At 35.9% G+C, this 13,229-nt stretch overlaps 1 protein-coding gene across 3 annotated transcripts in view; it reads right to left on the bottom strand.

Moving 5' to 3' along the window:
* Window positions 1-2,345: 2,345 nt before the first annotated feature.
* Window positions 2,346-13,229, bottom strand: part of LOC119837079 (transmembrane protein 165) — a 33,238-nt gene continuing 22,354 nt past the window's right edge. For 2 of the 3 annotated variants that reach the window (XM_038362571.1, XM_038362573.1), the window contains 3 exons: window positions 6,266-6,619; window positions 3,292-3,565; window positions 2,685-2,755 (listed from right to left, as the gene is read on the bottom strand). In XM_038362571.1, the coding sequence (XP_038218499.1) occupies window positions 2,685-2,755; window positions 3,292-3,565; window positions 6,266-6,619 (699 nt within the window). Of the gene's footprint in view, window positions 2,756-3,291; window positions 3,566-6,265; window positions 6,620-13,229 lie in introns of all 3 variants that reach the window. The other variant, XM_038362572.1, reaches the window with a different exon arrangement.

Raw genomic sequence — 13,229 nt, 5'->3', positions numbered from 1 at the left:
AGCCCCTAAAAAAATTATACATACTACAGATAATAAAAGAATTATAATAATAATAATGTATGTGTCAGCCAATGTACTTATAATTAAGAAAAATGCATTTCTCCATCCACCCTCATCATTATTCACAAACGATAACACAATATACTGGATGTAGACAACAAAACAACAATAAATTCAACAAAACCATTCCTGGTCTAGAAATCTAAAGACAATTAAAAAAAATATCCGAAAGCACAACATTATTTTTTGCTTTATACAACACCTGTAGATAGAAGTTATATAATCTAAAACACGACACTGCGGCGTTGCTACAGTTCTCTTACAAATTGTTGAATAAATCATAATAAATGTTGATCTATTTATTTCCATTTTTGTATTAATTAATTTGCATGAATATTGACTCAAATGATGCAATTTTTATAGTTTCAAAATACTATTATAAACTAGTGATGGCAGCGTTATCATTTATTATGGTGTTGCCGTCTCTACACAGTATATAAATTATAATAATTCTAGTGGAAATAGAAGCGGTGTTCTGCAGCTTCTACTGTAATATGTTTTATATTTACAAATCTATCAACAATATAATATAGTCATATAAAACTACCCTCATTTTGGGTTAATCTTTTGAGGTAAAATCTATTTTACAATTTGTCAAGCTACCTTCAAACCGCTGATAAATGGTAACTTAGAGGAATATTATTTATTACTGACAAAAAAAATTATAATAAAAAAGATTCTATTTTCAACATATCTTAGTGTAATTTATATTTGATGTAGGTTCTTTAAAATAACATATATAATTAAACAAAATCAAGAGGATCGTTCAAGTATCAACTTAACTTTTGAGTAATTGATGTTAGCGCTATTTATATGAATAAAACTTCACTCGTATTATATCAAGTCTTATAGTTTACAAAAGTATGGTATAATTAATTAGCCTCATCTTTAACCATTTTTTACTTGGGAATTACTTGAGTCTCTGTCTTTAAGGAAAAATATCTTGCTAGAGAAAGGGATGGAATAATGATTAAATTAATTGTATGAAATTTGTGCAACGCCCTTCAAGAAAAGTCTAAAGATTAGGTATAGATTAGTCTGATATATACATAATAGAAGAAGATAGTTTTGAATTAAATAACTAGATGGCGCTGCGCCACATCTGGAAGTATTAGTTTAATAAATCTAAATACTGTACTGATACATAATGCTGAAGAGTTCTTTTGTTTGAACCCGCTAAAATCAGAAACTACTAGTCTGATTTGGATGACATTTGATACGGAGATAGTCTGAGATCCGAGAAAGGCAGTCTGTCACCAGGTTTCTCAGGAATCGTTAGATATTTGAAAATTATAGAAATGTTATTTAATATTTTGCTGCCGCTATATAAAAAATTACATAAATAGGTTTAGCGATGGTTGGCACGGTCATAAATTGGATGGGTGATCAATGTTTTTCTCAGTTGCTCTTTAGCTTATTTGTATGGAAACCCTATTGTCGCGAATCCGATTCGCACTTGACCGATTTCTTTAAATTTTTATTTCATATCTATTCATTTAGACCTACCTACCTATACATATATTGTAAAAAATCCACCTTTTCAGAGTTTTTTTTTCAGTTATCTTATTAACTTATTTAGTTAGTTGTTTTGAAGTTTAGGTTTGAAGGTGCTTTTTTTTGGAAACAATTGCGCAAAAATATGACTAAACTATTTGTATCGACTTAAGCTCAAGGCAAGAATAATTCGTCAATAATATAAAATAATAAAAAAAATAAACGTTTTTTATAAGTGTATAAGAAACCATCCTATTGTTCCTGCTTTTCTTTCTATATATTTATGAGAGATAAATACAGGCGTTAACAATTATTACCTAGTTTTTGCAGTGTATGGATTCATTTTTTTCCATTAACATTTCTTATGTTTTTCTTACCCGACTGCGACAGAAGGAGGTTAATGTTTTTCGAGCGTAACGTATGTATGTATGCGACTGTGTACGTCCATTCCCTTGGCGCGCCCTACTGCCTAAACCGCTGGACGGATTTTGATGTATGAGGTGTCGTTAAAATCATCAGAATTATGGTAGTGACATAGGCTACATAAAGTAACAAAATGGCGCCCATTAATAAAAAAAGAGGAATGGATTATTTTATTCATCCTAACAAAATGGATATCAAATGAAAGATACTAAAAATTCAATAAAACTAAAAAGTCAATAGTCGCGTTTCTTTTTTGTTTTTTTTTTCATAATAATAATTCTGATTTATTTTGTTATATACTAAAAAGTCAGTATCACAAGTAATAATTTTCTAAAAAAAAAACTTTTTTTACTTTGACTTTGATTCATAACGAAAAAAGTTAAATCCCGTGTCCACGTGTGGGGTATGGGGCATTACGCATCTATTCCACTATTCAGCCTTCTGTATCCTAACAGACCGAGACATTTTTTTCGCCAGTCCCCACCGGGAATCGTACCCAAAACCAAGACAAGACAAGTTCCCAAGGCCCCCTAAAAAACCCTAACATCTTTAACTTAATTACTGCATTCAATATCATTTCACTAAAAAAGCTGCTATTTTCTATCCAAATTATATTCGTCATACTTTTGCACAAATGCTCCAAACGTTGGTTCTATACAATAATTAGCTACATACGATATTGTCACTTATCACGTGTACATAGAGTCCTATTCGCCGGGGCCCATTATTAACGCGCTCACGGCGAAGAACAGGAACACTACACCGCCGATTATCGTAACTGAAATGAGAAAAAAATCATCAAAATCGGTTCATCCAGACGAAGCTTCTAAAGTAACAAAACCAAAAGATACAGTATTAAACAAAAAAAAAAACATAAATAAATATAGAACAGAGAAACTCTTGCTTTTTTTAGCACACTTAGAATTTTGTAGGTTTTAAAAGCTCAGAAAACAATAAAAAGGAAATTTTAATATTTGTGGCCCAATAATTACCGCTATGAATACAGCATACAACAATTATTATACATACAAATATTATTAATAAGAAAACATATTATGTCCCGTTCATCCGTGGAAAAAATCACAGGCCATAACTCATCCCCTATTTCCATCATGAGTTTTGAAGGATTATTGAAAAAAATATGGTCTGTTTCATCCAGGGTTTAACTGTTCATTTCAATATTTTCCACGTCGACACTGTGCTTTAGCCGTGAAAGCGTAACACAGATAGACTAGACTAACTTATTTACAACATTAAGTACCTATATTTAACTCGATGAACGTGATTGTATACAATATTAAACATCCAACTCACCAGTCCTTACACTAATCTTCTGCGCCACCATCCTACCCCCGATCACGGCAAGCCCAGTACACAGGGCGTGTCCCAAAGACCCTCCCACAACCACGCCAAACACATCTTCCCTTGTCGCTAGCACCACTGTGGCCAATTGTGACCTATCCCCCCATTCAGCTAGGAACGTCAAAGAGGCAGCTTGGAGAAGAACTTTCAGGACAGCATTACGCTTCCTCCTTCTGTTCTCCGCCTGACCCTGCTCCAACATGTCGACAGTTTCTTCTTTGTCCTCCTGGAATAAGGACGTCTTCTTAATATCTTTATTCAGAAACATTGTGTTCATTTATTTGTACTTGTTAAGATTGGAGATATTAAGGGCCATGTGCCAAGTGCTTATTGAATGTCCATTCTTAAGGAAAGATAAAACTTACTGTAATTGTTGTATTTTGCCGTGTTATACTGGCTATATAATTATGGAGGATATAAAAAGGAGATGCCCCATTTCATACATTATCATTCTAGCAATATATTACTTGCTGGTACATCCTCAAATTGATTTTTTTTTTTTTTTTTTTTTTTATGTCATAGTCGGCAATGGAGCTGGTGGGTCGCCTGATGGTAAGCGCTACCACCGCCCATGAACATTTGAAGAGGCGTAAGGTCAATTGCAAACCTTTCGCCTCTACAAATGGATTGCCGACTTTAATTGGGAAGGGATTAGGAAAGGATTGATGAGAGGAATAAAGGAAAGGACTGGGAAGGGTAAGGAAAAGGATATGGGCCTCCGGCTCCCCCACTCACCGTACGAAACACAATAGCAAGCTATTATTTCACGCCGGTTTTCTGTGGGGGTGTGGTACTTCCCCGGTGCGAGCTGGCCCAATTCGTGCCGAAGCGTGCTCGACTCCCACAATTAAGATAAATAACTTTCTTAATTGTGACAATTTTAAAGCTTATTTTAATAAAAAAACGTGAATGTTTTTTAAAATACTTCTTCTGCAAAGATATTGGGAATCTTCTCTTTGTATATACTCCGAATATACAACACAACAAGGCATCTATTATTAAAGTATCTCTTTACGAGTTATTAACATAAGCTTTATTATACGCTGTAAAGCTAAGCATCATAATACAACAATATACGTCTTACAGAAAGAAACGGATATTAAAAAAAACTATAATTTATAACGGTTCATACTTTTTAACATCTAAATTTAACTGTATATACATGCTAAGCATGATGGTGCTAGACTAAAAAAATGAAATTGTGATGAAATTTTTAACGAACTGTCTTTCAATGCATGTGACGCTAAAACAATTTAAAATGATGCATAAAACTAAATATATCTTGAATCATAATCTGATCAAATTGCCTCTTCGCGTAATGATAAGAATTAATCTGTTGTTTTTATGAGAATTCGAGAGGAAATTATATGAAATATCTTTTACTTCCATATAATTATAATTCAGGAAGGACGCAGTTTCAGGATTTATTTCAGACTGGTGCAGGAGAATTAATCATGGTACATATTTTATAAGTATATATGAAAATCAGGAATTTGGTCGGTGTTCTGTTTTGGGAATATATATTATGCACGTATACAAAATTTTAACCCAAAATACATTGAACATCTTCTGATCCTTCGAGGCTCATGATACACGGTTTAGACTTTATAAATACAGGCCGCAATCTAAAACTTGATCAGACTATAATATAATATCAAATGCTGAATTCCTTTAATCGACAATACACTAAATAAGCTAATGACAGGATGTGATCTGTGCTAAACAAAACCTAAAAAAAAAGCTAAACGAAAAAAAACTAATGTGTCATTCGTACTGCCAGGCATAATGACTTAGGATCACCCTCATCGTATCGGGTTGTGTGGAAGGGCCAGCTTGAGGCTCCTCTGACAATGTGGGGCTTCTTGCTGTTGGTGTTTTCTGGCCATCTTTAACGGCCAGTAACGTTTCTTCTTTATTAATGGACAGTTTTTGGCCTCCAGGCATCTCGCCAACTGGAGATCTCTGTCCCTCAGGGGTCTTTTCACTGGCGAGCGATTTGCTATCGGTCTGTTCGTTTGTCGGTGTTTTTTGTCCCCCTTTCAAGCTCTGTGGGGATCCTGACCGTGTCGCCACACCGTCTTCCGGCGACTTCGAGCGTACACTCGCTGGCGAGCCCTGCACAACGCCACTATACATTCGAAATAATTCTCTCACTCGTTATTAGAACATAAAATAAACGTACAGAAAGGAATTCAACATTTGTAATGATACCATCCGTTGAGCAAGCGTAAAAACAGGATCGAATGGAATGCAATTACGAAGTGTTTGACACAAGGAAACAAAAATTCGCTTTTTTGCAAAAACTTAGTTAATATATTATCAAGGTCAATGTTTGATTATACAGTGGTATTTAATTCAATTTATGAGTTGGAATCTATAAAGGAAATTGAATTTTATGATACTATAAAATAACCTATTGAGTTGAATATTTCTAATACACTATCTTAACTTATCTTTGGCACCATGGAATCTTAAATTAAATGTATTCTTATTTCTACTAATTCATGATGATAAAATATAGAAATCAATACTCATGCTCCTGTAAAAAAATACCTCGCCAAGCACAGATATTTCTATAATTTTTGTAATTCATCCACATAAGATTATAATGAAAAAAAACGATAAAAAAATCTCTATAGCGTTTATCGCGATCATTATCTCGAGTAAATTCCAAACAAAAGTCACAATCAAATAAATGAAAACTAATATCATTTGATACGAACGTGACGTCAGATTCGCGATACTAATTTATATTCTCTTTAACAATATAATAAGCAATAATGGGAACATATAAATACTGAAATGCTTCCTCGTTTTTCTCAACAAGATTGAAATCACGAGGAATATAACGTTCCACCTCCTCTCTACCTCAACTCAATGGTCCCTAGTCCTACTAGACTCTCCACTTCTAACTAAATAAACCAACCTGATCTTCTCTCCTCTTCAGTTCGCTCTGCACTTCCTCCAATTCCTCCTGCCCTTCGTTGGGGTTCATTTTCCATCCATCTCTGAGCATTTTCAGGCCAAATATCGCGAACAGCGCTGCGCTGATGTAATGCGTATACACCCGGGGTATGACGGTGGCGACCCAACCAAACGCTGCCGAAAGAACCGTCATGAATACGAGAGCGGATATGGCCCCAGCGAAAACTATCACCCTGGGGTGTTTCATGGCCATGATCGCGGCAATGAAGAAGGTCTTATCGCCGAGCTCGGAAACTATGACCACGGACAGCGACGCGAGGAACCCTTGCCAGAAGCTGCCTTTGACTGCTGCATGCTGAAATGACAAAGTATACAAATTTAATGCATATATTTTCGCATGACACTAAACAGCTATAACCTTATATAGGAGCAGTGATTGGATAATTGATTTAGAAATTAATGACTTTTTACACGGGGAGACAGACACGTCTCCCCGTGACCACGCTCGCTGTAAAGAGTTCGAAATGTTGGGTTAATAATAACATAATGAATAAATCACGTTTAAAATCCGTTTAAAAGGTCTTTAATTTCTAAATATAATACTCACCTAAAATCAAACTCAAGAAAATACTATGGATAATTGATTGATTAGAAAAAAGGGAAGTTGTAGGGATGCAATATTTTTTCCCTCATTATTTACTATTTAGAATCTTGCTCGCAGTGGTGATGTTATCTACATGCGTAGATAAATTGAAAAATCGATTTTATTTCCTGCACACTCCCCCGGTCTCGAACCTCCGACTTATCGATTTTTAAGTCTTAAGTTCAACACTAAGCCACCACTGCTCTATGTTTATATTGTGTATTGTGCAGGAACAAACATTATTTATGTCTATGTTTAAATGCGAAAACCATTCCTCAAAGGGAAATCTGCTCTGAATAAAGATACCACGTAGCTGACAGCTGCAACAAATAGCTGTATTCATGAGTTATTTAGATTGAAATTTATGCGATTGGAAATTGTGAGGAAGAGAATTTTCTCCATCATCATCATATTCATGGATTTATATTTCGTTTAACATCACTACATAGTATATAACAAAGTCGCATTCTCTGTTTCTATGTATGCTTAAATCTTTAAAACTACGCAACGGATTTTGATGGGGGTTTTTTTTATAGATACAGTAATTCAAGAGGATGGTTTATAAGTATAATAACAACTTTTAAACTACTCCGAATTAACGCGTGCGAAGCTGCGGGCAAAAGCTAGTTTATTATAATTTGTTGTATGTGCTCTCAGTGTTCTACATATTAGAAAAATGTATTTTAGAACGTTTTTAGGACAGTAACTAATCACATGACAAATTTTTTAATTATCTGTTTACATCATTACGACTAGCTGCCCCACTAATTAATAGAACGTATGTATCAACATTTATATTGTTTCACGGAACAACCAGTTAAATGATTTGACCGAAACTTATATTCAAACTAGTTGATCTGGCTGTTCTGCATAACTCTTATTTAGGGGTTTAAAAAATAGATGTTGGCGCGTTTCTCAGACGTACCAGATACGCACACAAAGTGTCGTGAGAGTAGGTCCATCCGATTCGAAGGTGTATGGTAACCAACTAGTATATATATTTCTAGCTGCGCCCCGTGGTTTCACCAGCGTAAGTCCGTATCCCGTAGGAATATCGGGATAAAAAATTGCCTACATGTTATTCCGGTTGCCCAGCCGTCTACGTACCAAATTTCAGTGCAATCAGTTATGTAGTTTTTGAGTGAAAGAGAAACAAACACACACACATCCCATTTATCTTATTAGTAGGATATAGTAGGAAGTAGGACATAGTAGGACTAGCTGCGCCCGCGGTTTCACCCGCGCAAGCCCGTATCCCGTAGGAATATCGGGATAACAAGTTGCCTACACGTTATTCCAGTTGTCCAGCTATCTGCGTACCAAATTTCATAGAAATCGGTTCAGTAGTTTTTGTGTGAAAGAGTAACAAACATACACACATCCTTAGAAACTTTCCCATTAATAATATTAGTAGCAGGATATGATAGAGCAGGATTGGTAGGATAGGATAGAATAGTAGGAGTAGGATTCTCGTATATCTACTCAATCAGTATGGACATTATTTACCCAAACATTATCACGATGACTACCTACATTGACACATACATACGCACGTCTCGTTTCCAGCACCAACTAATCTCACAGCGATAGCAGTGTTTGAGTTTACTTTTTTATTCTTATCACAGGTAAAGATTTGTACAAATGCGGTTAGGTTAATGTATTTTTATTTAGTACTAGCTGCGCCCCGCGGTTTCACCCGCGTAAGTCCGTATCCCGTAGGAATATCGGCATGAAAAGTAGCCTATATATTATTCCAGTTGTCCAGCTATCTACGTAGCAAATTTCATTGCAATCGGTTCAGTAGCTTTTGCGTGAAAGAGCAACAAACGCACACACATCCTTACAAACTTTCGCATTTATAATATCAGTAGGATAAGTACGAAGTAGGATGTTGATTTTATGCATGCATATGCATGGAGTTCGTTCTTGTGGGATGTCCAGGTTCCGGGTTGTCCAGGAACTGGGGTTCACAAAAAAAAAATGTTTCAATCGGGCAGGATATAGAAGACGGATCACCTACTCATCCACAAAGAAAATTGATCAGTGAAACAGATGTCGGTAAATCATATGCCCCCATACCCCACTAAGGGACTCGGGACTTCACACACACTTCACAACCCAAAGTATTAAAACGGGATTGCTGTATACTTCGCTGTCCGTCTTTCTGTCAGTCTGTTTGTTTGTGCGTCTGTCTGACAGTAAAAACTGTTGAAACTTTTCATAGACGATGCATATCGGTTGTCACGGTCATAAATAGGATAAGTGACTAACTTTTTCCAGTTCCTCTTTAGCTAATACGTGCGGAACCCATAGTTTGCGCATAGGAACGCACATGACGTGCGCCTGAGCAATAAGCTACTATTTACCCCATTCCTATGAGAATTTCCATTGCCCGCACGGTCGAAGCCGCGGGCATCAGCTTGTTTTACTTGTTAATTACATAACGCCTATTGTCATTATACAGGCTGTAGAATTCAAGGTTCGCGTACAAGTGTACAATTCGGAAAACGATACGCGCATATCACGTGAAAAATGCGACGAAGAATGAGTTATGGCTTAATTGCATTCTATATCGTGCCTAGTTATCGGTTCGGTATTTAGATAGCGCTTATAAACATTTGATATCCGAACTTGTTATTCGTAACAATTTAAAAGGAAAACCCTCATTTCTCACGTTACTTATCCAGTTGTGTTGTTCGAATATACTCAAAACCGTTTTCAATACAGCCATTATTGTTGGCGTGGTAGCCAGATACAAAGTCGCACTAAATCACACTAATATTATAAATGCGAAAGTATGTTTGTTTGGCTGTTTGCCCGTCAATCACGCTGAAACTACTGAACGGATTTTGATGAAATTTGGAATGCACACAGGGTGTGAGCTGACTTAGGTGATAGAAAACCTTTTTAACCCGATTAAATGCTCCCTTGGGATAAAACTGGAATATCTATATTGATATCGGATAGGATCGGATTGAATTAAATGATTGGGCAGTTTTAGATGATAAGACACAGGTACGTATACAATAATAATATTAGTGTTAAAGTTGTTATCTAGGTATGTAAAACCTTTAAACTGCCGTCCACGCTATGAAGCTTGCTTAGATAATCACCCAAACATTCGCAAAACATTACTTTCTCTGCAACAAATCGTTGGTAAAAAAAAACAGTTTAACATAGAAGTACGAATGAATAACGCTAGATTGTATTATGTACAGAATAAACAAATGATGGCGCGTTTCTTGCTCGTATTATATAATGTATCATATTTGTCACAGCATCTATTTCTGTCTGTGTACATTCAGAGAACAATTGCAATTTAAACAAAAGAATACAATATTAAATAAGTTAAATCTTACTACAATATACGTCTTCCTCAATGACTCAAACATCATCTTCAAACTCAAACGTCAAGATGCTAATGAGATTATGCCTAACAAAACGACAAGTATCACTCTCTCTCTCTATCTGAAAATATTTAATAAAAAACACACAAAACTACGTATGAAACACAGATGATATGTTTGTTTATGTAAGCGCGGGCAACTGACCTTGTGAGTCACGTGATGGTAAGGAACCATCACCGTCCATAAACATTTGCAGAGGTGCACCTCATACAAATACGTTACCAGCGTTCTTAAATCAGAATACAGAAATAATTGTAGACGGGATAGAAATAAAGGGCTGGGAAGGCTGAGGAATAGTAGATGCGCCTCTGTGTTCCACACGCACCCAAGGAAACAGGAGTCACATTCGCACACTACTATAGCATGTCGAATTTCTGTGAGGGTGTGGGACCCCGGTACGAGCTGGCCCAATTCGTAATGAAGCGTGCTCGACTCTAACAGCAAACATTTCTAAACATTCAACCATTAAATTCCAAGTCCATTAAACAAACGCGTGATTTGAAGCAGTCTATCTTAAACTATTCAAAAGTAAATACTATATTTTCAGATTTTAACGTGAAAGGTGAACAAAATTCTTTGAAAACACTTATTAACCTGTTTTTATTGTTTCCAGATTGTAATAAAGTAACCTCTATCCAGCAAACATATACTTAGAATCATCTGTTTTAAATCCAATCCATAACCAAATAAATAACTTTCAGGCTAACACTTTTCCATACTCTATAAGTCTACTCAATGTACACAAAATAGTGATGATAAAAGAGACGTATATTTTCATATATATAGTTTTTATAACCCCAGACCAATCGCCCAAATGATATTATTTCGCAAATTGCTCCATGTTGACAGGCCGGTGACGCAAATCCTTCACCTTGTGGTTCCCGACCTTGGTGAGCTTGGCAGACGTCAACGGACGCTATTTTTACCGAATCAGTTTAAGAAAAACGCTTTATATATGAACTAGCTCTGCTTTGCTGACTCCTCTTATATGGGCAGAATATTTGAAGTAACTCTTGAATGTCCAGAAGAGAGGCATCATATAGTATCGCATTAAAAGGCACTTTTTTAAACACTCCACTAGTAGTGGGGGAGGCCAAAATGCCTCTTGGGCCCACCTATTATAAGGATGTGACATTTGTGACATGAATTTTTTCAATCATGGCCACAAAACTTGATTTTTAAAAACATATATGAGAAAACTAAATTATAGTTTTCTCATTATGGGGATATCGTATTTTATCACTAGGCGGTTATAGAGGTGGCATTGGTTAAATGCCAATCGTGTTTTTTTTTTTGAATAATTAATCAGCGTAACAATGATGAATATTAAAGGCTACCTTGAAGGGCAGTTGGGGAATCACGAAAGACAATAATTTACTTGATCCAAAACAAAGTCACCATCTCACCATATTGGCATGCAATCAAACGTTACCAACCAGTTTTTCTCAAACTAATTCGTTTCAGAAAATTCCGTTTTATACTTTAACACACAATGATTATGGTATCGTTCAAAAACGTCACATTATTGCACAACTAGGTTTTATTATTCTATATCGAAATAACCTTAGTCGATTTTATTACCATTATACTTATGTAAGTGGTGACCGAATATAGGCAAGAACGATATGATTTTTCTATTTCTTTTTATCACTGACGGTGAAGCCGCCAGGCGGATTGTGGCAAGCCGAGATGCTCATTTAAACGAATACCCTTTCGCAGCCAGCTGGGGCTTCCTGATAGGATCGCTGAATGTATATAATCACATGTGCACATGCTCTATTCTATCACCCACGTGGACTTTATCTGCTGGACACTGCACGGATGGCATAATGGAGTTGCCAACGGTGATAAGACACAGCTCACATTTACCCACGATCCCGGGACAATACAGTGCAGTTCTACAGATCATACCACATCCGAGATATAATATGTACACTTTGAAGTATGACATGTGCCTCTTGAAAACTGAACCAATAAATATACCCAAGTATGCGACGATAAGTGCAGTCGATCACACAACTTTGATAGGCCACGCGGCCATCGCTTTGGGCTATGGAATAACGAATGACTCGGGAGTGTTGGATGATACAATGAAATTGAATAAACCGCTGCAAGTGATGAGCGGCCTTCTAATTCGGTGCTTAGGTATTGATAGCGTCGTACCATTAACAGTGTGCATTATGCCAAAATGTAATGAAGAAACTGTGTTGACACGAGGTGATTCTGGGGGGCCAGTGATACACAAGTCGGGGGTACTGGGAGTGACTTCAGCATCTAATAAGAGGGTGGACACTAAGAAGACTTTCAAAAAGCATCATAAACATTATTTGCCTTTGGCATCGTCAGGTCTTATTACCGTTGTCAGTGCATCCTTAGATTGGATTTCTAGTGTTACCTCAAATTAATTAAATCTCTTTGATAAAGTGTTCGTCATTTAATATCATTGGATCATCACTATCACATTAATCCTAGGAATTATCGTTTATCTGGCAGATAAAAGCAGTTTCCTAAAGTTGAAATAATTTCTGAATTCGGTCCTGAATATGAAATTTTCCTCTTTATAATATAAGTGTAGATATATATTTAAACAAACGGTTTATATGAAAAGGCTACAAAATTAAATGGGAAAATTGTGTCAACCCGTCAAAATATGTGATAAGTTTTCAAATTGTCCGATTCGTATATTTGGTAATAGCTAGTAAAAAAAAAACTATTGATATAGCCTGAGAATCTAAAAAAAATGGGCCACAATACAGTGTTGTTTTCATAAAGTAGAAACAAATCTCGAAAATCCAATAATTTATAAAAAAAAATTGATCAAACGTGGTACTCCTGTATAACAAATACCTAGTCTTGCCATAAATATTGTAATAAAGAAAAAAGAAAATTGTTAACTGCAAATAACATTTATTACT

The sequence above is a fragment of the Zerene cesonia genome, chromosome 26, assembly GCF_012273895.1.
Source record: "Zerene cesonia ecotype Mississippi chromosome 26, Zerene_cesonia_1.1, whole genome shotgun sequence".
Classification (NCBI taxonomy): domain Eukaryota; kingdom Metazoa; phylum Arthropoda; class Insecta; order Lepidoptera; family Pieridae; genus Zerene; species Zerene cesonia.
The sequence above is the reverse complement of the archived record's forward strand: the minus strand, read 5'-3'. Positions and strand labels throughout refer to the sequence as shown.